This window comes from Culicoides brevitarsis, chromosome 3 (assembly GCF_036172545.1).
Source record: "Culicoides brevitarsis isolate CSIRO-B50_1 chromosome 3, AGI_CSIRO_Cbre_v1, whole genome shotgun sequence".
NCBI lineage: Eukaryota > Metazoa > Arthropoda > Insecta > Diptera > Ceratopogonidae > Culicoides > Culicoides brevitarsis.
In genome coordinates, this window is record NC_087087.1 from 26,512,036 (window position 1) to 26,535,727 (window position 23,692).

The 23,692-nt window shown below is 26.4% G+C and overlaps 4 protein-coding genes across 6 annotated transcripts; 1 reads left to right on the forward strand and 3 right to left on the reverse strand.

The window, feature by feature from the left end:
- Positions 1–602: 602 nt before the first annotated feature.
- Positions 603–15,146, reverse strand: LOC134833926 (protein phosphatase 1 regulatory subunit 16A). 3 transcript variants are annotated; one of them, XM_063848433.1, is made up of 6 exons: positions 14,530–15,146; positions 6,070–6,196; positions 5,252–5,991; positions 3,972–4,279; positions 2,454–2,934; positions 603–1,233 (listed from the first exon to the last, which is right to left on the reverse strand). In XM_063848433.1, exons 2-6 carry the CDS (start codon positions 6,147–6,149, stop codon positions 953–955), a joined length of 1,890 nt encoding a protein of 629 aa, XP_063704503.1. In that variant the 5' UTR covers positions 6,150–6,196; positions 14,530–15,146; the 3' UTR covers positions 603–952. The 3 variants fall into 3 exon arrangements, with proteins under 3 accessions (XP_063704503.1, XP_063704501.1, XP_063704502.1); XM_063848431.1 differs by having other exon boundaries at positions 603–1,275; XM_063848432.1 differs by having other exon boundaries at positions 603–1,275; positions 15,037–15,122.
- Positions 15,147–16,727: 1,581 nt separating this feature from the next.
- On the forward strand, positions 16,728–21,517 carry LOC134836093 (NADPH-dependent diflavin oxidoreductase 1). The gene is made up of 5 exons (XM_063851286.1): positions 16,728–16,884; positions 16,949–17,662; positions 19,779–20,266; positions 21,040–21,260; positions 21,318–21,517. Exons 1-5 carry the CDS (start codon positions 16,782–16,784, stop codon positions 21,511–21,513), a joined length of 1,722 nt encoding a protein of 573 aa, XP_063707356.1. The 5' UTR covers positions 16,728–16,781; the 3' UTR covers positions 21,514–21,517.
- Positions 18,621–19,690, reverse strand: LOC134836095 (U3 small nucleolar ribonucleoprotein protein IMP4). The gene has a single exon (XM_063851288.1). It carries the CDS (start codon positions 19,612–19,614, stop codon positions 18,676–18,678), a length of 939 nt encoding a protein of 312 aa, XP_063707358.1. The 5' UTR covers positions 19,615–19,690; the 3' UTR covers positions 18,621–18,675.
- LOC134836094 (THO complex subunit 3) lies at positions 21,511–23,667 on the reverse strand. Its single transcript, XM_063851287.1, has 3 exons — positions 23,502–23,667; positions 23,341–23,436; positions 21,511–22,353 (listed from the first exon to the last, which is right to left on the reverse strand). The coding sequence occupies exons 1-3, from the start codon at positions 23,589–23,591 to the stop codon at positions 21,568–21,570; spliced, it is 972 nt and encodes a 323-aa protein (XP_063707357.1). The 5' UTR covers positions 23,592–23,667; the 3' UTR covers positions 21,511–21,567.
- Between the last annotated feature and the right edge of the window lie 25 nt (positions 23,668–23,692).

Below are 23,692 nucleotides of genomic sequence, written 5' to 3' on the forward strand. Positions count from 1 at the left end.
AAAAATTAGACACTCCCTTAAAGAATTTTTCGAAAATACAAAAAAAAAATTAAATTAATAAAATATTATATTTTTAAAAAATTTTGTGATGATTAAATAAATTAATTTTGATAAAAAAAAAAATTTCAACCCAAAACTTAATTCTACAAAGAAAAACAAAACAAAATTTAAACATTTTCAAGATTTATTTATTTTTTTCTCATATTTTTTTTATCACTAACTAGCTAATAATAGTATATTGATGAATTGAATACATTGATATACAAGCATTATAATACAATTTTTAACACCTATCTCTTATTTTTTTTATTAATTGATCTGGATACATTGACATTGATTTTTTTAATAGTTGTAAATTACTAAAGAATTCCTTTTCAATAAATTCCTTTTTTTATTTTTTTTTTCAAGTTGTCAAGTAACACTGGGATCAAAGACTTGTAAAGATGATTTGAAGGACACTTTTTGTCTTTTATATTTTTTTTTTTTTTTTTTTTTGATAAATTTCACTTTGGGAATTTCTAAATGGAATTTTTTTCGTTAATTTTAACATTGGAATAATTTGATATTTTATTTAAATTTTTTTTATCTAAAAAATATTTTTTTAATTTGATTTTTTTTTCTTAAAGAAAAGTCTCCAGAACAGTCTATTTTTTTGTTGATATTCTCTGTTAACATTAAGTTTTACATAAATTTTTAAGTCTGCTACATTTAAGTAATTTTTTTTAACATTCACTTGCTTGTCTGTGTTGCTTATGGCGTTTCTTTGTATCTACTTTTTCATAATATTTTAAGTACAATTGCTTTTATTTTCCGTTTGTTTCTTCATTTTTTTTCTCGTCGTGTTACGTATTTCTTACATTTCCTACGTGCATTACTTAATTTTCTACCCTATAGTTATAAATTTAAGTTATGATATCAGTCCATAATATTTTTTTTTGCTTCCTCTGTTTGTTCACATGATCACACAACAGCGACGCGAACGTGTGCTGTCTTCCACAACGTCGCCCGGCGTTCCGGTAAATTTGGGAATGCGTTGCGAAATGTCGCCGCCGGGCATTCCGGATGATCGTAAGCCACCCAATTCCATGACGTCGCCATTTAGGGTTGCGGGCGTCGGCGTCGTTAAAATACTGTTCAAGTTGTTGGCGGATGCCGCCGTTACGAGCGAACCGTTTTCCGGACTTGCACTTGAGCGGGATTGCGAACGATGCTTCTTCAAGTCAGCCAGCGTGCCTGCATTTAATTCATCAAAGCCGATTTGGTTATTTTTCTTGTCTAAAGTTTTTGTAAGGTTTGTTTTGTTTTGAAGAAGAGGAAGAAGAAGTAGAAGAAGTGCAAGCAATAGTTTTTCAATTACAATTTTTTGTGTAGCGTGTGTGTTAGTTAATAGAAAGTAGAGAAAAATGTTAGTTAGATCCAAGCACCAAATTATTTTTAATATTAATTGTTGGCTTTTTCAATGATTGAAAATAATTGAAAGTGTTCAAAAATGACGAAAAACTTTAATTTTCGGTCTTAAGAAATTTTTAAAAAAATAAATAAAATTTTTTTAAAGGTCTCTTAAGAAGAAGTAACCTTGAAATGTCCTTGAATTCGATTTTATTTTAATATTTTAATTTTTTTTTAAATTATTTTTACATGAAAAAAAACTTTTTTTTTACTTAACGTTCATATTTTCATTTTAAACCCGTTTCGAGATAACTTTTAAATTAATGACCTTTTATGAAAAAAAATATTTTAATCTTTAATTTTTTTTAAATCGTAAAATCGAAATTTTTTTTTCTTTGACATATGTTTTTAAAAAAAATTTTTTTTTGAACCATATAAAATATTTTTGATCTTTAAATTTTTAAAATAAATTCTATAAAAAATTTTTTTAAATTTTTATTTATTTTAAAAATAAATTTTATTATTTTTAAAATAAAATTTTATAAAAAATATTTTTAAAATAAATTTCTTGAAAAATAATTAAAAATAAATTTTATAAAAAATATTTTTAAAATAAATTTTATAAAAAATATTTTTAAAATAAATTTCTTGAAAAATATTTAAAAATAAATTTAAGAAAAAATATTTTTAAAATAAATTTTTAAAAAATATTTTTTAAATAAATTTCTTAAAAAATATAAAAAAAAATTATAAAAATGCTTTTAAAATAAATTTTTAAAAAATATTTTTGAAATAAATTTTTATAAAGAATATTTTTAAAATAATTTCTTTTAAAAAATATTAAATAAGAGATACCTAATTATAAAAAAAAATAAAATTGATCATTTTTCTTTTTTTAAAATTTTAAAATTGCAATGAATAATTTAAAAATTTACGATTTTTTAATTTTTTTTTTATATAATTTTTTATAAATTTTGAACACTTTCAATAACTTTCAATCATTGAAAAATTAAAACCATTTTAACTCAAAATTCAATTTAAAAAAAAAAAATCAAAAAACTCACCAAACAAAACCGTAACTTGAACATTAATCTTCCCATTCTCATTGCTACTTGTGGAAAAAACTTCCGCCGGCGGAATTACCGCGCCATCCTCATTCACACCCATCTTGTTATTGTTATTTCTCGCCTCATCTTTCACCAAATCCGCGTCTTTCCCCTCGGGCGCCAACCGATTTAAGCTATTCGTGCCATCGCCGTTGTAGTAATTTCGCGACGAACCGTTATACGGATCCTGATTGTTGTTCAACAAATTATTCGTGCGCCCGTTACTCAGCACGGGTCCGTTGTTGTTGTTAGTTGTCGTCGTCGTCGGTTGAATTTGTGAACTTGTCGTGCCTGACGTTGTTGTTGTACTTTGCAGGTTGCTATTTGGAATGGACATGGGACGGAGTGTGGTTGACGAGACTGTGGCATCAGATTCCGCTTGATTCGTGGATGGAGCAGCGACTGTTGTGCCATTTGGAGCATCGGGAGTGTCATAAACCTAAAAAAAAAATGAAAAATTTATTAAAAAAATTTTTAAAAAATATTTTTTGAACAATTTAGGGGAAGAAAATCATGCTCGAGCATTATTTACAGAAAAAATCTGTGGAGAAAAGAGGGTTTCTGACCTTGGAAATCAATCTATAACGACCTAAATCTGCTTTATATCCGATTTCACCGCGATATTTGTTGCCCTTTTTATTGCCGTTGACGTTAAAAATTCGCTTTTCGGGCGCGATGCAATTTTTCAGTAAAAATCCCATAACTTTTAAAGGTCAGTAGGGAATAAGGAGCACTTGCACAAACATTAACTCACAAAAAAAATATTTTTTTTTTTATGAAACGACGACAACGCGAACACGGACAAGACTAAAACAATTTTTTAAATAATTTTTTAAAAAAATAACAATTACAAGGAATTTCATTAACGAAAAACGCAATGAGGGATGAGCTACCTAGTACTTGCTTGACTCTGTTGAATGCACAAAAACTGTGTGTCTGTCTGTTTTTTTGTATGAAACGAATTGAAAAGTGTATTTTAAGCGTTATATGCTTCAATTAATCATTTTTTTTTTCATTTAATTATTTATTATAATGCAACGCATCAATGATTTTGCTGTAGTTACAAGTGATATCGCACACAAAATCGCTAAATTAGTATTTTTTGTACTATGATATGTTTCGGTTTTGCAGTGGCAAAGCTGTTTGGAGCTCTACAAAATACTGCAATATTTAGAAAGTTTGTGTCGGAACGTACATTGGTTACCCTGGAAAAAGAAAAGAAGAAAAAAATCGCAAAACGAAAGAAATGTTAGAGCACTTTCGATTCTTATGAACAAAAAAACGCTCGTAATTAGCAAAAAAAAAAATCACCAACTTCAGCAATTATCGTGATGTTGAAAGGGAAATCGACCAATTTTTATTCAATGAGCGAGCATTTGTGCGAAAAGTGAATTAAATTGATTGAAAAATTGAGCGGAAATTGTTAAAAAATGTAATTTTTTTTTGGCGAAATTTAGTAACAAACACAAAACTTACCTCCTGAGCTTGAAAGCGAAATCGTGCCTCCTCGACGGCATCTTTCTTCGAAGTTAGCGTCTTGTCACGCAACGAAGTGCGACGTACCGATTGCGTTCGTGTGTTGTTGCTCTGCGAGCGTCTAACGCGTTTTCGTTGTGCCTCCGCTAAGCGTTTCGTTTCCTGTTCGCTGCGTAACTGCTCGATGCGTTCGCGGATTTCGGGGTCTTCGCAAATGTCTGCGGGACTTTCGTCGTTCTTGTTTTTGGCATTTAAATCGGCACCGGCTTGACAGAGAATTTCCAGGATTTCCAAGTGGCCCCAACATGCTGCAAAGGGAAAAAAATTGTGAGAATTTTATTTAAGAGGTTTTTAATTTTACTTTTTTAAAAAAATAATTAAAAAAAAAAATTCATTTAAAAAAATAAATTTTTTTTTTTCTAATTTTTTTTACGATTTTCTGCATAATTTTTAAATTATTTAAAAGTTTTTTCATGATTTTAAAGACTTTTTTTAATTTTTGATTTTTTTTTAATTTTCTTAATTTGACTTTTAATGTTAATGTTAATGTTTTTACGAGTTTTTCTAATTTTTATTTTTTTTTTTCTAAATTCTACAAATTTTTCAAAAATTTTTATTTTTCAATCATTTTTAGTTTTTTTGGTAATTTTAATGAATTTCTACGAGTTTTTATTTTTTTTTTATTTTCAAATTTAATTTTTATGAATTTTAGGTAATAATTTCATAATTAATTATTTTAAAATTAAAAAAATTAATTAAAAAAATTAATTTTTTTTTTATTTTTTTTTGAAGTTTCTCAAATCAATTTTTAACAATTTTTTAACAATTTTTTTTTTTATTAATTTTTTTTTACAAAATTTATGAATTTTTAAATTTTACAAAATTTATAAATATTTAAATTTTTTATGATTTTTTTAATTTTCTATAATTTTTTATAAATTTAAAATTTTTTGAAAATTAAATTAATAATTTTTTTTATATTATTTTTCTATATTTTTTATTTATTATTATTTTATTTTATTTTTACAAAATTTATGAATTTATTAAATATTTATTTTTTTTAATTTTTAGTAAATTAATAACTTTCATGAGTTTTTTTTTTGGATTTTTTATAAATTTTTAAATATTTTAAAAATTTAATTAAATAATAAACTTTTAGCAATTTTTCAAATATTTTCGAATTTTTACGATTTTTTCCTTGAATTTTTAATTTTTTTTAAAATATGTATTTTTTTTTCAATATTTTTTTAGACTTTTTAAGAAATTTTTTCGAAATTTACCTGCTGCATGTGCCGGAGTCCACAGATCATCATCAACGACATCTGTCGAAACTTGTCTTTCAAGCAAAAATTCCACGACACGAACATACCCGTTCGCCGCTGCAATATGTAATGGCGTCGCTCCATGCCGATCTGGCATCTCCAAGTCACTCCCGAGCTTCGCTTGTTCCTGCAAATCGTTCAGCATGCGCGTTTCCGTTGCCGCACGCGTCTCATCGATCAAGTTTTGCGTCACGCCACGTCGCGACATCTCACTTTCGATGTAGTCCAAGGTCTCCTCGTCATCACAAATGTCATAAGGCATGTTTCCGTCGGCATTTACCGCAAGCAAATTCGCACCGCGACTAATGAGAATCTTCACGAGATTCAGATGACCGCATGTGGCAGCGGCATGCAGCGGGGTCCAACGCTCGCTATCTTGCGCATTTACGTTCGCGCCATAATCCAAGAGTAATTTTAGCATTTCCGAGTTGTCGTCGATGCAACATTGATGCAGCGCCGTTAAGCCATCCATGTTCGTGGCGTCGGGCGTGACGCCTTTTTGCAAGAGGCGGGCAACTTCGTTGATGTCGTTGCGTGCGGCAGCTTCCAAAAGTACGACACTCTCGTCGAAGGAGACATTTCGCTTGTGTTGTTGCTGCTGCTGCGTTATGTTATTGGAATTCTTGTCGCGACGATTTTGCTGCTTTTGCCACTCCTTTTCTTTCTGCTTCGCTATCTTCAGTTGTTGAGCACGTCGCCTGTTTAACGAGGAAAGACAAATAATGAATTCGCATTTGTTTACATTATTTTTGCAAAAGCAAACAATTTTCACTTACATTCGTGCCAGATGTAATCTATCCTGAGTGGATAGATGCTCGACTTGAGCCATTTCCGAAACCAAATCCGCATGATCCATTGTTCGACTTGTTGAATGTCCTCTTTTCCTTTCCTAATTCTGCAAATCTGAAAAAAAAAAAAAAAAAAAAAATTAAAATCTATTTCAAAAATGTGATAAAAAATCAGGGCCTTAAAACTTAAGCTGACTTAAGCACTCAGATGTGACTTAAGTCAACTTAAGAATATTATTTAAAGAAAAAATTCAAAAAACTAAATGATTTTTCACAAAAAATTAGTAGAAAAGCCAAAAACTAATTGACTTAATCTCAAACTTAAGCTTAAGTCAAACGATTATTTTAATCTAGTTCAAGCTTAAGTCTGTTAAGTCATAAGTTTTTGGCTTTTCTACCTCTTTTTTTATGAAAAATATTTTTTACGTCAGGTCAAAGTGATTTTTAATTAAGCTTAAGTCAAGAAATTTGTTCCTTTTTTACTTAAGTCGTAAACTTAAGTCATTAAGTTAGTGTTTAAGTCATAAGTTTTTTACTTTTTGACTAACTTTTGGAAAAAACTATTTTTTTATGAAATTTTGCACAAATATTAAGTCCAAAAATTATTTTACTTTTATTCTTGTTTAAGCTTAAGTTTCTTAAGTTTGTGCTTAAGTCAAAAATTTTCGACTTATCGTTTTTTTTTTAAATTATTATTTTTTTTTTAACTTCTTTTAAGTAAAAAATTATTTTAATTTTAATTAAGTTAATGCTTAAGTTTTCTTTAAGTCACAAATTTTCCCTTCCCCGTATAAAAAATGAAAAGTACATATTCATTGATTTTTAATTAAAAAAAATCGTCTGTTACAAAAAATTTGTATCCGTCTGTGACTCAACTCGGTTATTTACACAACAACAATAAATGAATAAAAAACACGACATGTCTACAGAGTGAAAAGGATTAGGGTTACATATATCGAAAAGCTGTTGAATTAATCCTCTTTTACCGCAAATACTTTTGCCAAAAAAGTAGCACACAATTGTCGTGAATGGAAAAAGTTTTGTTTGTCGACCTTAATTTTTGTTTAATTAAAAACTTTTTTTTTTGCCGAGAAAATTGTGTGAGTTGGTAATTAAATCAAATGAAAAGTACTTCTGGGCAGTATAGTTCTTGTCAAGTCATCACGTACGGAAGTTGAGAAGGAAAATCATTAAAATTTCATACGAACGGAAATTCGCTTCGTCGTGAATGACCTGTTCACCGACAAAAAGATTCATATTTCACTTTGTTATGGGAAGTTTTAAAATTATTTTAATTTGATCCTTTTTGGATGGAAATCTCATTGCAAAAGTTGAAAATTTGTTTAAATACAAAAAGTTTAAATTATTTTACGAATTGAAAAAAAAATAATAATAAATAAATTTAATTTAATTTTCTTTAAATTTTTTAAAAAATAAAATAAATAAATTTTAGGTAATAAATTTAACTAAAAAAGAAACTAAATTTTTTTAAAAATTATTTTTATGAATTTTTAATTAATTTTTTTATTTAATTTTGATTTAATTTAATTTAATTACATTAATTAAAATAAAATAAAAAATTAAGAATTAAAAAATAATTAATTTTATTTTTTTAAATTATTTTTGTTTTTTTATATTAATTAATTAATTATTTTAAGAATTAATTTTTAAAAATATAAAAATTAAGAATTAAATATTAATTCGAAAATTAAAATAAAATTATAATAAATAATTAAAATTAATTTAAAAAATTAAATTTTTAAATTGACATGAAAGTATCAAAATTTTTTTTAAAAAATCCGTAAAAATTTAACAAAATTATTAATTAAATTAATTTTTTATTTGAAAAATAATTAAAAAAAAATTCAAACAATCTTAATGAGTAAAACGAGCTTAAAATATGTCATTTAATTAAATTTTATAAACATATTTTCCTGCCTCGACTAACATTCAATTATCATTTTTTTTCCTTTTTTTCTAATTATCTCTCACTTTTAAATTAATTCCCTTTCGAGGGATTCTTGTTGCTTTTCTTGTCTTAGGCGTTCATTTAATTATAACGACCTTTGGGAAATACAGAAAAAATGATGTCTTCATCCAATCTCGACTTGACTGTCGATTCACTTCACTTCACTTTCAGAAACTTTTTTTCTCCAGCACAACTTTATTTTTTCTTCATTAAGGCATCGTACGGGAGAAAAAAGGAGAAGAGATATAACACCGATAATTGGCTAAACTAATTTTTACAACAAAACACTTCGATGTTACTTAATTCACGAATGCACAGTACAAGTTTAATAAAATTCTTGTGCAATTCAATATTGACGCCACCGCAAGCGACAATTCCATCATTTTGGCTTGACGATTGCTTGCATGGGAGTATGTCACAGCTGCGCGAAGTTCATTGAAAAAGATTGCGTTGCTCACAGCTATTATTTCTTCCTACATCAGCTTATCTTGTGTATTTAATGAAATTTGTTTTTTTTTCTCTTTTGTAATTCATTTTAATTCCAAGTCTTGTAAAGTCTTCCCGCACTTTAGTAAAACAACGTCTTTGTGCAGGCAATAAAGAAAATGGGCCATAAATGTATCCTTTTTCGTTCTAAAGAAAGGCTATATAACAAAAGAAACATTTTATGTTGTGCTATTAACAAATAAATGATACTTGTGGATATCCTTTGAAAATTTCCCCTTTGGAGACGAGAGAAATCCGATAACTTTTCTGTGTTTTAATTAAACGTATTTCCGTTCGTAAGGATGTTTTGATCCATAAATTCAATGGAAAAGTTTTTTGTGATAGACCAGACGTCTCCACAATAAATCTATCGACAACTCCTACCTTTTTTATATTGCTCATAGAGAACATTGTTTTTTGTCGTAATTTATTAAATTCAGGAAAAAGCAAATTTCTTTGAATTTATTTAAGATTTTCTCATCATTATTATTTTTTTTAAATAAATAAAATTAAATATTTAAAAAAAATATTTTAAAATTAAAATAAAAAAAAAAATTCAATACCAAATAATAAAATTAAAAAAATATAAAAAAATTTAAAAAAATAAATTAAAATCAATAAATTATTTTTTTAAATTAATTTTATTTAATTTTTTATTGATTTTATAAAAAAAATTAAAATATAATTAAAATAAAATTATTTTAAATATTTTAATTTTCTATCAAGGAATTAAATACAATTTCAATTAAATTGCATTTTGGAAATAAAAAAATTTAATTTATTTTTTTTTTAAATAAAAATTTTAAAATTCTAAATAAAAAAAAATAAAAAAAATTAATTTTTAAAATAAATTGTATTTAATTCCTTGATAGAAAATTAAAACAAAATTTTTTTAATTTATTTTTTTTAATTTCTTTATAAAATCAATAAAAAATTAAATAAAATTCATATAATTTATTTTTTTTAATTTTTTTATATTTTTTTTTATTTTATTATTTGGTATTGAATTAATTTTAATTTAATTTTTTTATTTTTCTGTAAATTTCATATTTATATAATTTTTTTAAATTTTTCTAAATTTTAATTTTTTAAATATTGTTTTTTTCTTATTAAATTTTAGTTAAAATAATTAAATTTTTTTTTTATTTTATTAATATTTTTTTATTTAATATTTAATTTTTTTAAAAAATTATTTTATTAATTATTATAAATTATTTTTATTTTATATTTTTTATTTATTTAAAAAAAAATAAATAAAAATCCATTCAATAAAATATACTACAATCGACATCGCTCGCTAATTCAAGCTACAAATTGAATTAATCTCTCATGAATGATAATTGGAAAACACCAACGCAATTTTATCACAAATTTAAATCAATAAAAATCACCTGTAACAAAATAATTCACACTTAAATAAACTTAATTCGATTTGACATTAAACATTTTCGTGCAAATTTCTCTCTTAAGGTCCCAATTTGTAATTACGCTTTAAAATTATTATGAAATTTGCACAACTTTTAATCAAAGACGCGACTCTGAATGTTTATGCTGATTGATTTTTTAATAATTTATAAGTGTATTGAACAACAAAAACTGAAAAAAAATATATCGTCGATGATAACAACGCGATTCGATAAGATTGAGCGCGAGACGTGTGTCGTTGATTAGAAAACGCGCTGCGATGCGATGTTTATATTTATTATTATTATTCTAACAATAAATTGACAATCACATGCTTTAACAATTACGATCGCGTGTTTCTGTTCTGCCGAGCGAAAAACAAAAAAAAAAACAAGGAATTTTTTCGCAAACAAAAGGATTAGCAGCTGTTCGTTGCAAACAAGTGTGAGATAATGAAAATAGATTTTTTTTCTGTGTCGATCAACAATTACGACCTTTAAATCACTTTTCAATCACAATCGTCGTGTATTTTTAAAATAATAGTGTGCCAATCATGATTTGTTTTTTCGTTTGATACGACGTCGTTACGACAATCGTAAATTATTTAAGATATGAAGCTACTGTTGTCAGCGTTATCGGAGCCAACATGTAAAGATATGAGAAAAGCGATGTCTGTGGCTTTTGAACAGAAGTTTATCTTGAAAAAATTCTTTAGAGACGATTTTTTTCGTTTCTTAAATTGAACTGAATGACAAATTCATTCACGAAGAATTAATAAAAAAATTCCAAAATTGGGCAGTTAATTAATTAGTCGCTCAGAATAAATTTTTAAAGACGTGAAAAGCATTTTTGATTATTTTTTAAGTCGTTCATAGCAGTTTTTTAGGTGAAAAAAATTTAATAAATATTTTTTTTATTTAAATTTAATTAAAAATAAGAAGAAATAATTTTAATAAAAATTTTTATCTAATTTTTTTTTTCTTCAGTAAATTTGCTTAGCAAATTTCTTAAGTTCTAATAATAAAAAAAATTTAATTAACAAATAAAAAATTATTTAAATTAAAATTAGTTTTAAAATAACTTAGTAAAAATTGATATTTTAGACAAATAAAATAATAAAATTGATCAAAAATATTTTCGATTTTATAATGTCAAAATTTTTTGCTTTTTATTATTTTTTATTATTTTTTCAAAACTTTTTATCAATATAATTTTTAAAAAATATTTTTTTATTTATTTTTAAATTTAATTTATTTTTTTATTTTTATGATGTAATTTTTTCAAATTTAACATCTTTTACTGAAAATAATATTTTAGATTAAATTTTAATACATATTTTTTTTTTAATTTTAAAATTATTTATTTAAATTTTTCATCACCATATACCTAATTTTTTTTTTATTTTATATTTTTATATTAATTGAGAATAAAAATTTAAAATAAACAATTAAATAATATGAAATAAGGTATCAATAAAAAACATAAAAAAATTATTTTAATTTATTTTAATATAATTTAATATAAATATTTATTTTATTTATTTTAATAAAAAAATTATTTTAATTTTTTTTAATAAAAATTTTGATTTCACAAAAAAAATAAATAAGAAAGTAAATTAAATTAAATTTTAAAAAATAAAAAAAAATCAATGGAAACATATTAAAATTTCATCTTAAATATTATTTTCAGTAAAAAAATATTCAATTAAAAAAAAATAATAAAAATAAATTTGAAAAATAAATAAAAATTTTAAAATGAAAAATTAATTAAATTAAAATATTCAATTAAAAAAAATATTTAAAAATTAAATTTAAATTGAATAAAAAATTAACGTAAAAATTAAAAAAAATATTTAAATTTTATCTAAAATATTATTTTTATTAACAAATTAAGTTTATTAAATTAAATTAATTAATTTAAAAAAATTATGAAAATAAATTAATTTTAATTTCAAATATTTAAATAAAAATTTTATAAAGAAAATGAAAAAAAAAAATTTGATAAAAATTTAAGTTAATTTATTTTTTTTTGTGCCACGTAATTTTCGCAAAAAAAAAATAAAAATATATTTAAATCAAATTTTTTTGTGAACTATTGTGCATTTAAAGAAAAAAATTCGATTGTCTTACAATAAAACAATAAAAACTTTCATTCATCATTAGTTTAATCGCAAAAAAAAAATCGGAACAGCACGGAAAAAAATCAACATTTAAATGTTCATTATTTGCCATTAATTCATCGGTATTATCAGACTGTGTGAAAATTTCTCTTTAATTACACCTGCTGCTCTTACAATTGCATGCACTCTACTCCGTTTCAGGTAAGTTAGTAAGACTGCTGCCTCTCAAAATGTTTTGATTGAATTTCCATTTGTTTGCCTTTGTTCTTTCCTCTGCAGGCAGCGCAAAATTGATGACAGCATGCCAGTGGCAGAAGAGATATGTTTATAATAATAGAAAAAAGGGTCGAAAACTCTATTTTTGGGCTCACGTTGGCATCTCTATGACGATGAAGGCAAATGAAACAAAACGTTTTTCGGAGAAATAAAAGTTAAATGGAAAAAAAATATTAATTGGGAGTGGGTTACACGGTTGTTGGTTGGATGAAGCACGATAAAAGCGTTGTATACCGGTCTTGATTTTTATTCAACGTAACTTCCATATCACAAGCATGCATTGTGGGGAAAAAAAGTAGTCTGTGTAAAAATTTTTCACCATATTCGGTCTAACGTCTATGAATGAACTTAAAATAGGTCAGTACACACGTACAGCTATCACGTTTGTTCTTTTGTAAAATCAACTCAGTTTGATTTAATGAATGAGCGAATGCCCAACAAAGAATGTGGTGACCCGTAAAATTAAACATGAACGTTTTCGGAAGTTGCAGGAAGTGCCGATTTGCACCAAAAAATGCCGCGATGTCTAAAAAAGGTAAAAATTATTACCGAAGAACTTGCCAAGAACAGAACAAATAAAAAAAATTCAAGTTGTCGTGAAAGATCAGACACTAGAACAGGTTTTGGATGCTGATTGCAGCTGTGTAGTGTACACGAGGTTCGTTCTCCTCGCTCGCATATGTTCTCGTCGTTTAGCATAAGCTACAGAACAACACAAAGAAACCGTAACGCTCACAGAATACTTGCGATGCGGCAGTCAATATACCCATAAATGGCCGTCAAATTCTCTATTTTTTTTTTTTTTTTTTTTTGATTTATTTATATAAACATTTAAAAAGTTGATAATAAGCTCGTTAGACAAAAGTTTCTCGTACACAGGTGAGATATCTGCCAACTTTCAATGTCAAAACCTGTGATAACGTCATGCCGAAATCAATCAAGGTTTTGTTGAAAGAAGCTGAACGGAATTGTTCGGAAAATTAAATTGTGAAAAAAAAATTTTTTTTCAAAATTTTATTTTTTTTTGTTAGGCTAAGAAAAATTAAAATTTTTCAGAATTTTTGTTTCATTTAATTATTTATTTTATTTTATATTATATTTATTTTATTTATTTATTTATTTTATTTTTTTTTTAATAAAACTTGTCAAAATACGAAAAATATTCAATTTTATGGATATTTTTAATGAAATAATTTTTTAAATTAAAAAATTTATCTTTCAAAAAAAAATTGCTCAAAAATTTTTTTTTAATATAACTAAATAATAAGTCAGATAATGTCAGATAATTTTTATGCAAAATAAGAACTTTTATCACGAAATCAAAGATTTTTGTTTTCATATGAAAAAAATTTTTCCTAATTAATTTTTTTGTTGTTATAAATAAATTTTATTAAAAAACATTTGAGCTTCATGAGCTTTCAAATGACAAAAAATTAAAAATTTAAATAAAAATTAATAAATTTCTGCTTAAAATATTAATTTTAAATAATTACATTTTAAAATTGAGTCAAAAAAAATATTTTCTTTTTAATTTTTTTGTTCAAAAAATGGTTAAATTATTTTTTTTTTTTTATAAATTATTTATTTTTAATTTTTTCTTGGTTTTTTAAATTATAAAAAAAATAACATTTTTACTAAAAATTTTCAAAAAAAATTAAATTAAAACAAAATAATTTTTAAAAATGTTTAATTTTTTTGATATTTATTTTAAATTTTATTTTATTTTATTTTTATTTTTTTTTTATTTCTTGTTAAGAATTATAAGAAATATTTTTTTATATTTTTAAAATTATTAATTTTTTTTTTAATTATTTAAGAATTTCAAATATTTTGCAAAACACAAATTTTTCACAATTCAAAAATTTCATAATTTCTGATAAAACTCGTGCGCTTTGTTTATCGACTACGCTGAAAGATTGACGCAAGATTGACCGGTTGACTGAAACTTTACATTTGGCAGAACTTAAAGCAAGTTCGTTTAATTTTCTGCACTATTTTTTCAATATTTTTACTCATTGAATGTCGCTATTTCCAAGAAAAATTCAAGTGTCTGCAATCGACTATTATTATTATTTGCACAAAATATTCTGCTAAACTCAGCAAATATTGAGCGACGACTTGTCGACGACGAATCGCAATGTCAATGTTATAATTTTATTTTTTTTTTATGAAAAAAATAACAGATGATACTCACTTGCAATAAAATTTTTCATGAATCAGATTTTTGTCATCAATGAAAGTTTTTTTGTTCAATTTTCTCGGAATTTTCCAACTTTCATCAATTGAATTGTAATTTTTTGCTACAAATGATAGCAACAGGAACAATAAATTTCAATCCTCAAACGCATTTCAACTTTTCCAAGCAAAATTTATTGTTATTAAATATAAAATTGCTTTGCATTTGTTCTTGTTGTTGTTGTTGCGTTGCTGTTTGAAAGCATGAGATAAAGTTTGCTTGTCTGTATGCAAGTTGGAATGCTTGGTTTTAAATAATAGTATTAGCCAGGTAGCACAGGTACGCGCCTCTATCGATGCAACGTGTGTGTCTGTGTGCGAAGAAGTGAATGAATTTACATGGAAGGAACGTACAGTTAACGACAAAACGGGATTAGGTCACAGTGTATTCTTGTTAATGTTGTTTTCATGTCATTTTTCACGTAGATTAGCACAATTTCACACAAATTTTCTGGGTTTTCCGCACTTTTTCACTGAAATTCACCGAAACGGGGCAATTCCTTGTCGTTTCTTTCTGATAAATCAAAGTAAAAGTACGAGAGTCTGATAAAGTTACGTGTTTCTCGTGCGACGATTTGCTATGTACTGCTAACAATCACATAGCTTTACAGAGGTGTTTATACCGCCAGCTGTCAATTTTGAACAAGTTGGGTTGCCAGACATGTTTTTTTTCCTAAAAGAATAAAAAAATCATTAATATTTTAAAATGGATTTAAATTAAATTTTATTTAAAAAAAATTGAATTAAATTTTATTAAAAAAAAAATAAAATTAATTTAATTTCTCAAAATCTAAAATAATAAATTAAAGGATTTTTTTAAAAATATTTATTAACTTAATTTAAATTTAAAAAAAATATAAAATTAAATAAAAAAATTAAATTGAATTAAATTAAAAAAAATAAGTTCAAAAAATATATTAAATTATTTTAAATATACCTAATTAAATTAAATAAAAAATAAATAAATAAAATTAAATTTTTTAAATAAAAAATATTAAATTGAAATAAATTTCTTAAAATAAAAAATATTCTTTTCAGGTTCCTAATGCAAACTTAAAGCCATCCACACTTTGTCTTTGCGAGAACACACCCGATGTACTACTTTTATAATCCAACAGACACAAGAAACAAAGTGTACGAAAATTTTCTCAGCCAATACCAAGACCTCCATCGAGAAACAGCATTTACCTAAGATGGTTGGTACTTACTTAGAGAAATGATGAGGAAATTGTGTTTGGAAGACTCGATAACTAATATCACAACTGATAAGCTGTTCCACAAAAACCAGCATGAGACAGTACAAAAAGAACATGGTTTTTTTGCTAAATGAAGAAATATGTATTAAAAATTTAAAACATTTAATTTTATTTAAAAAAAAATAGATTTTAGAAAATTTTCGAAAATTCAATTGAAATCTCATGAAAGTTTAGGAATTATTATTTCATAAAATTTTTAAGTTTTTATTTTCAAAAATTCTTTATAAGTTCGAAAAAATTTTAATTTTTAAAAAAGATAAAAAGTATTTGAGCAAATTTTTTTTTTTTCATTTTTAAAGTTCTTCTGATAAAAAAAATTTAAATACTGAAACTGCAATAATAATAATTTTAAAATTGATTAAAATATTTAAAAGTTTGTAAATTTAATTTAAATTTGACAAAAAATTTTCATAATTTCTTATGAAAAAAATTTAAAAATGTCAAATTTTATAAAATTACTAAATATTTTAATTTTTGAAATGAAAAAATGAATTGAAGATTTTCAAAAAAAAGTAAATTTGATAAAATATTTTGCATTAAATTTCATAAAAAATTATAATTAAAATTAAATTAAATTTAAAAAAATTAACTTTCAAAATAATTTTTTTGATATGTTTTTATCAAATCTTATTTATTTTTTTGAAAAATTAAAATTTTAACTTAACTTAATTAATTTTCAAATTTTTTATTTTAAAATTTTGTTTGTAAAATAATTTTTAATTATTTTTTATATTTTTGTGATATTTTTTTTTTATTTGAAATCTTTGAAGTTTTAAATTTATGATTCTTTATTTTTTATTAAAAAAAAAATTTTTTTCAATTTACAATAAATGGGCAACTTTAAACGAATGTAAGTAAATACGTACCGAAATACAAATAAAAAGGTTCCGTACCGTAAATTTCTTCAGTTTGTTATTGTTTTGAAGCTGATCATCACCTGAAACTCTTGCGTAAAATGGAAGAAAGAAAGTTCACAGTGTTATATGGCAGCGAGACAGGCACCGCCCAGGACTTGTCAGAGCACATCTGGAGAGAGTCCAAAAAATACGGCTTCAAAGGTCGGTCAACTTTCTTATCTTTTTATTTGCCAAACAAGATTTAATCTCTTTAAATTACTTTCAGGCAAAGTTCTTCCAATGGACGATTACAATCCACTCGATCTGATTACCGAACAATGCGTTCTTTTTGTCTGTGCCACTGCTGGGCAAGGCGAAGAGCCCGAAAACATGAAAAAGTTTTGGAAATTTCTCCTCAGAAGAAGTTTGGCTGCCGATTCGTTGTCGCACGTTCATGTTGCGGTTCTTTGTTTGGGCGACTCGAGTTTCCCCAAGTTCAATTGGGTCGGCAAACGACTCAGCAAGAGACTTTTGCAACTTGGCGCTCGTGAAATTATCCCAATTGGACTTTGTGATGACCAACATGACATGGGAATTGCTGCTGTTTACGTTCCCTTCGTGCGAGACATGTTCCAAAAGATGCTTTTGCTGTACCCGATGCCTGCGGGACAAACTGCGGAAACAAAACCGAGACAATTCAAGTGGAATGTGCGAGTGATGGAGAACGTTTCTGCTGAAACGGACAAAATTTGGGAACATTTACCGATGATACGGAGTTGTAAAGTCTTGGAAAACACGAGAACGACGCATGAAAGTCATTTTCAGGACGTGCGATTTATTCGATTGGAGAAACAAGACTTGAATTGGTTGCCGGGAGATGTGGCTTGTATTCGTCCTCAGAACTCAAAAGAAAGTTTAAAGAAGCTTTTTGATTTGTTTGATGAGAATAACTTGGGATTGCGGCGTGATACGGTGATTTCTGTTACAGAAGTCGATTCAGGTAAATTTATTTTTTTTTTTTTTTTTTTTTAGTTTATGTCTTGTCTCGTGTCTGAAGATTCGAAATTGTCCTCATTTTGAGCAAAAATGATACCCGAATTTTGATTTGTTAATTTTTTAAGCCTTTCAAATCTAAAAAGTTTTTCAGATTTTTTCGAATTTCTTAGATTTTCTTCTATTTATGATTTTTTTAAAACAATCCTCAGTATGGAATATCTAAAAATTAAAAAATAATTTAATTTTTCTTACAATTTTACAAAAAATAATTTAAAAATGTAAAAAAGTTAATTTAAATCTGTCTAAAATTCAATAATTTTTATTAAATTTTAAGTTTTTGTGAAAAATATTTAATTAATAAAGAAAAAAAAATTAACTTTTAAAATTTAATTGCAAAAAATTCAAAATTTTAAAAAAATCTTTGAAAAGTTATGTCGATATTAAATATTTTTTTTTATTCCCTTAAATATTTTTCAAAAAAATAAAAAATAAAATAGAATTAAATTTTTTTCTGTTCTTTAATTTTTAAATAAATTTTTTTTTAAAAAATTTTCTAAAATATTTGAAAAATATTAAATTGATTTAAAAAATTTTTGTCAAAAATGTTCTCAAAATTATTTTTTTAATATTTTTTGACATTAAATTTTTTACATTTTTCCTCAATATTTTTAAAAATCTATCACAAATTCTAAGAAATTATTAAAATATTCACAAAAAGCGATAATAATTTTATTAAAAAAAAAATTTGAAAATTCAGAGACTTTTTTAAAAGCTTAAATTTCAATTTTATGACATTTGACTAAAATCAACTTTTCATCTTGAAAAATTTTCCTGTGTAAAATTTATGAAAATTTCGAAATTTTTCACTTGAATCGAAAATTTAAGAGAAATTTGTGTAATTTTTACTTCAGATTTAGTCTTCTTGTAATTTTTGGTTGAAATTTTTACAAATTTTCTTCAAAAAATCCATTTTTAACGTTTTAATATTTTTTTGTATTTATTGTAAAAAAAATCGTTTTACATCACATCATCTTCTTGCGCCCATCCATCGTCATCCGACAAAAACCGTCGTTTCTTGCTCGTTGTCATGTAAGGTCGATAAACCCATTCCGTGTCAGCTGCCTCAATCTGATCCAACGTCCCAAGTTTAATTTCGTACAATTTCAGCGTAAACCGTGGCCCAACTTCATTCATTTCGATGTCATTTTCGACCTTTTTAAACGTGTGATGCCTAAAACAAATGTAATCATCGTGATTCGCGAATGTCATAACTCGCTTTGAATCCTCCTTCGGCACTGGGAACAAATATTTCAGTATCGACATCGTTCTTTCGCCCAAGGGCGTCTTGAAATTATGGAAAATCAAGTGCGGTTTCTGCTCACTCATCGGACCCACATCCGGAATATCGTGTCGCATGATGACTCCGGACAAATTAAAGTACGCCGTTGGTCCGTACGGCAAATGACAAATCACCAAATTATCCGGAACGCCTCGATGCTCGTGCACAATGATAAAATCCGTGACTTCGTTAGCGCGACACGCGTGAATTAATTGCTTTAATTCGTAGTTACCGCGATTCATTCGTTGGGCATTCGGAAAAATTAGGCGCAGCTCCTTTACGAACATCTTGAGACGTGCCGAGGGTTCACGAGAAGTCGTTATCATGATTTTCGGGTCTTCGCATCCGGCATAACGATATTCGTCGTCTTGCGAATTGGCGGTAACTGCACCGCCTGAGAAGCCTCCGATCGTTGCTGCCTTTTCGGGACCTTCGTCAGTCCATTTTAGCTTGTCTCGGAGCTTTAGGGCATCTGCTTTCAAGTCTCCATGAAGCGGTGTGTGTTCCTCGAGACTTTTTTTGAGCTTTTCCTTGCGTTCCTGTTGTGCCTTGTGTCTACTTTCGACTTGTTTGCGGTACAAATACTCCCGACGAAGACGTCCTTGACGACGAAGCATCTTAATTTTCGGTAATTTCAGTGATTTTTAAAGAAAATTTGTCGAAATTACGAGTTTTGTTTACTTTTTTGAGTCTCACGTGTGAAATTTCTGACATTTATCACTTTAATTCGTCTCAAAAAAGATTCCAATTTACGGTTTTTTTCAATTCTCGATATTTTCAGAGCTTCCCGTGCCGAGCTACTTGGCCAAATCGATGACTTTGGAGACAATTGCCACAAAATATTGGGATCTGAACACAATTCCTCGTCCGAGATTCTTCGAGTTGCTCGCACTGAACTGCGAAAATGAGCTTGAACTGGAAAAATTGAAGGAATTCGCGTCGCCCGAAGGTCTTGATGATCTTTATTCGTATGCGAATCGACCAAAAAGGACCGTTTTGGAGACTCTAGTGGATTTTCCGCATGCATGTTCCAAATTGAACATCGAGGTGCTGTTTGAGATGTTTCAACCCATCAAGGCAAGGTCATTTTCGATATCTTCGTGCGTTGAAAGCGGATCGTTGGCACTTTTGGTAGCTGTCGTTGAGTATCGCACAATGTTAAAGGCACCGCGGAAGGGTTTCTGCTCAAATTGGCTGAAGGATGTCGAGGTAAATGATGAAGTGCCTGTCTGGATTAAACGGGGAACGTTTCGATTGCCGGAAAATCGGGTGAGAATTGGATTTTTTTTTAATTTTTCGGGCTAAAAAAATTTTTTTTTAATTAAATTTTTATTTTTTCAGAATTTTTTTAGAAGAATTTAAAATTTTTTAATAGTTTTTTTTTTAATTTTAATTTTTGAAGAAAATTTTAATTTTTTTAAAACAAATCTTTTAGAATTTTTGAAAAAAAAATTATTTAAAAAATTTTTTTTAAAAATAATTTTTTTTTAATTTTTGAAAAAATTTTTTTAATATTTTTAAAACTGATTTTTTTTAGTTTCCAACTTTAAGAAAATTTAAAAAAAATAGAAAATTTTAAAAAATTTGGAAAATTAAAAAAAAAATAAATTAATGGTTTTTTTAAAAAATTATTTTATTTTTTTTTTAATTTTTGGAAAAATTACTTTCAAATATTTTAACTATTTTTTTTATTTTCCAAATTTTTGAAAAGTTAAAAAAAAAATTAAAATAAAAAATTAATTAATTAAAATTAAATTAATTAAAATTAAATTAATTAAAATTAATTAATTAAAAAACATTTTGGAAATCAAAGATAAAAAAAATTGAAATTTTCGAAAAAATATAGAAAAAAAAAATTAAAAAAATATTTATTTTTTAATGAATTTTAAATTTTAGTCAAAAATTTAATATTTTCCATAAAAATTATTTTTTTAAATTTTTTTTCCAACTGATTTTTATATATTTCAAAATAAAAAAAAAAGAAAATTTATTTTTTTTTAAAAAATCATAACAATTAATATTTTTATGAAATTTCGTTTCAGAACACACCATTAGTGATGGTTGGTCCAGGTACGGGACTCGCCCCCTTCTTAAGCATATTATGTGATCGTAAAATAAACGGAGATTCAGGTCCATTACTTCTCTTCTTCGGTTGTAGAAATGAGTCCATGGACTTTCATTGTCGCGATCGCCTTCAAGAGTTACAAAAAAGTGGAATGTTGCAACTAATTTGTGCCTTTTCTCGTGATCAAGAGGATAAAATGTAAGAAATTCATCAAAAATTAAAAAAATTCTTTAAAAAAAATCAAAAAAATTTCAGGTACGTTCAAAATCGCATCCGTGAAAATGGAGATTTGCTCCGAAAGTTTCTGCAAAAAGACCAGGGATACTTTTTTGTCTCTGGCAGCATGAAACAAATGCCGCAATGTGTAAAAGAAGCACTTGAAGAAGTCCTCACGCCGGATTATGTCAAAGCAATGATCGATTCGGGACGTTACCAAGAAGAATGTTGGTAGATTTTAACAAAGAAATTTTATTTTGTACCAAAAATCGTGAAAAATAGAAGAATTTTATGACGAATCAGTCCATCCCCATACTTTTAAGTTGCCCGCATCGCGTCTTCTGTCACTCCCGTCTTTATCGTCGCACGCAAACGCGAGTAAATACTGCTTCGGATGCCATGCCACGGTAAAAGTTGCTGCATCAACTGGAATATCGGCGATTTTTTCGCCCGTTTCTGTGTGTCCAATGTCAATAATCAAGTCTTCACTTGCAGAAGCGAGTAATTTTCCGTCGTGCGAGAAGCTGATTGTTCTCACGGGCCAATCAAGTCGCGAAAAAACTCGCAAACAAGCAAGTTCCTCGGCATCCCAGAGCGAAACCAAAGCATCAGCACTCCCGGTTGCGAAATATTTTCCCGTCGGATCGAATTCGATGCAGATACACGTGCCAGGATGAGCCCTCAAAACGTGCTGAAGTTCGAGATTCGGATAACTCAAGATATGAATGGCACCTTGTCCGTTTGTGAGGAAGAATAAATCGCTCGTATTGTTCCAAGCGATTTCGTTGACTTCGAAATTAAATTGCTCCTCGGCACGAATTTTGCAGGTTCGCGTATCAATAAACGTCACTAAATCCTCTTTGTTGCCCACAGCGATGCAATTTCCATCGGGGGACCAAGTAATGTTGATATTTTCGCCCTTTGTGGGGATTGTGTGAGAACATTTTTCCGCTCGAATGTCCCAAATGCGAACAGTTCGGTCGCCAGAAGCAGTTGAAAGTAAATCTGGTTGAGTCGCATGCCAACAAAGTTGATCGACGGAGCCGGCATGACCGCGATAAGTGCTTTCTTTGTTCTGAAAATGATGAAATTAATGAAAAATTATGAGATTTTAAGGTAATTTAAAGGAAAAAATGTCTTCGATTTCATAAATTTTCAAAAAATTCAAAATTTTCATAAAATTTTAAAGATTTTTTAAATTTTTTGTACATTAAGTGAGATTTTTCATTCGAAATTTTGAAAAAGTACGATAATTTAGGATTCTTAACTAAATTTTACATAATTTTTTAATTTATTTGAAGAAAGTTTGATCTAAAAATTATTTTAAAAAAATGTTTTTTTGTGAGAATTTTGATTTATAGAAAACTTCTTTTGCAAAATTATTAAAAATTTTGAAATTTTTTATAGAATTTTAAAAATTTTTGATATATTTTGTACGACAATATTCCTTTTTAGTTGAGCTATTTTTTTTTTGACGAATATAAGATTTTTGAAAAACTTTTATGAAAATTGTTTTTTAAAATATTTTTTAATAAATATGTTTTTTTAATATATTTTTTTCAAATATATTTTTTTAATATATTTTTTTTTTAATTTTTTTTTTTTAAATAAAGTATGGTCGAATTTTTAATAATTTCCACAAAAAAATTGAAAAATATTAGCTATTTTTAAATAATTTTCGATTTTTAGAAAATTTCTAAGGTCCAATTGTCGAAAAATTTTGATTTTTTTTAACAAATAATAATTTAATATTTAAAAAATATTATTTTTGCTCCAAAAAATTTAAAAATTAAGTAAATATTGACTTTAGAACTAATTTTAATGGAAACTTTGACCTCCTTAAAGCTCCTTTAACGTAATTTGTCAAAAAAATGATCAATTTTCATAAAAACTTCAAAGAAAATTAAAAAAATATAAAATTTTTGACCAAATAATGACCTTTTTGAGAACCAATTTGGCCAAAAATGCACCAAAAAAGCATAATTTTATAAAATTTTCTAAAAATCTCATGAAGGATGAAATTGAAAGCATTTTTGATTGTTGTTTCATTCAAATTAATTACCAATCGATCCTTTTCCAGATTGAAAATCGTCACTGTCTTATCAAAGGATCCCGAAGCAAGGCGTCTTCCATCGCAATTCCATCCAACGGAGTGGACCTACAAGGAAAAACCATAAAAAAACTCCAAAATTTAGCAAGCAAACCATCGCCGGCGAATCTTACCTTTGACGAATGTGCCTTCTGCTCCCGAATTTTGTTGTGAGTCTTGAAATATTCCTGCAACTCTACCACTGACTTCTTCGCCATCACCATTTTTCCTGCTTTTTATGCGATTTTTCACTGAATTTACCTCGATTTTTCGTTTCAGCGACGTGAACGCGACTGGATCCAAGAGTAAACAATCGGAATGCCAA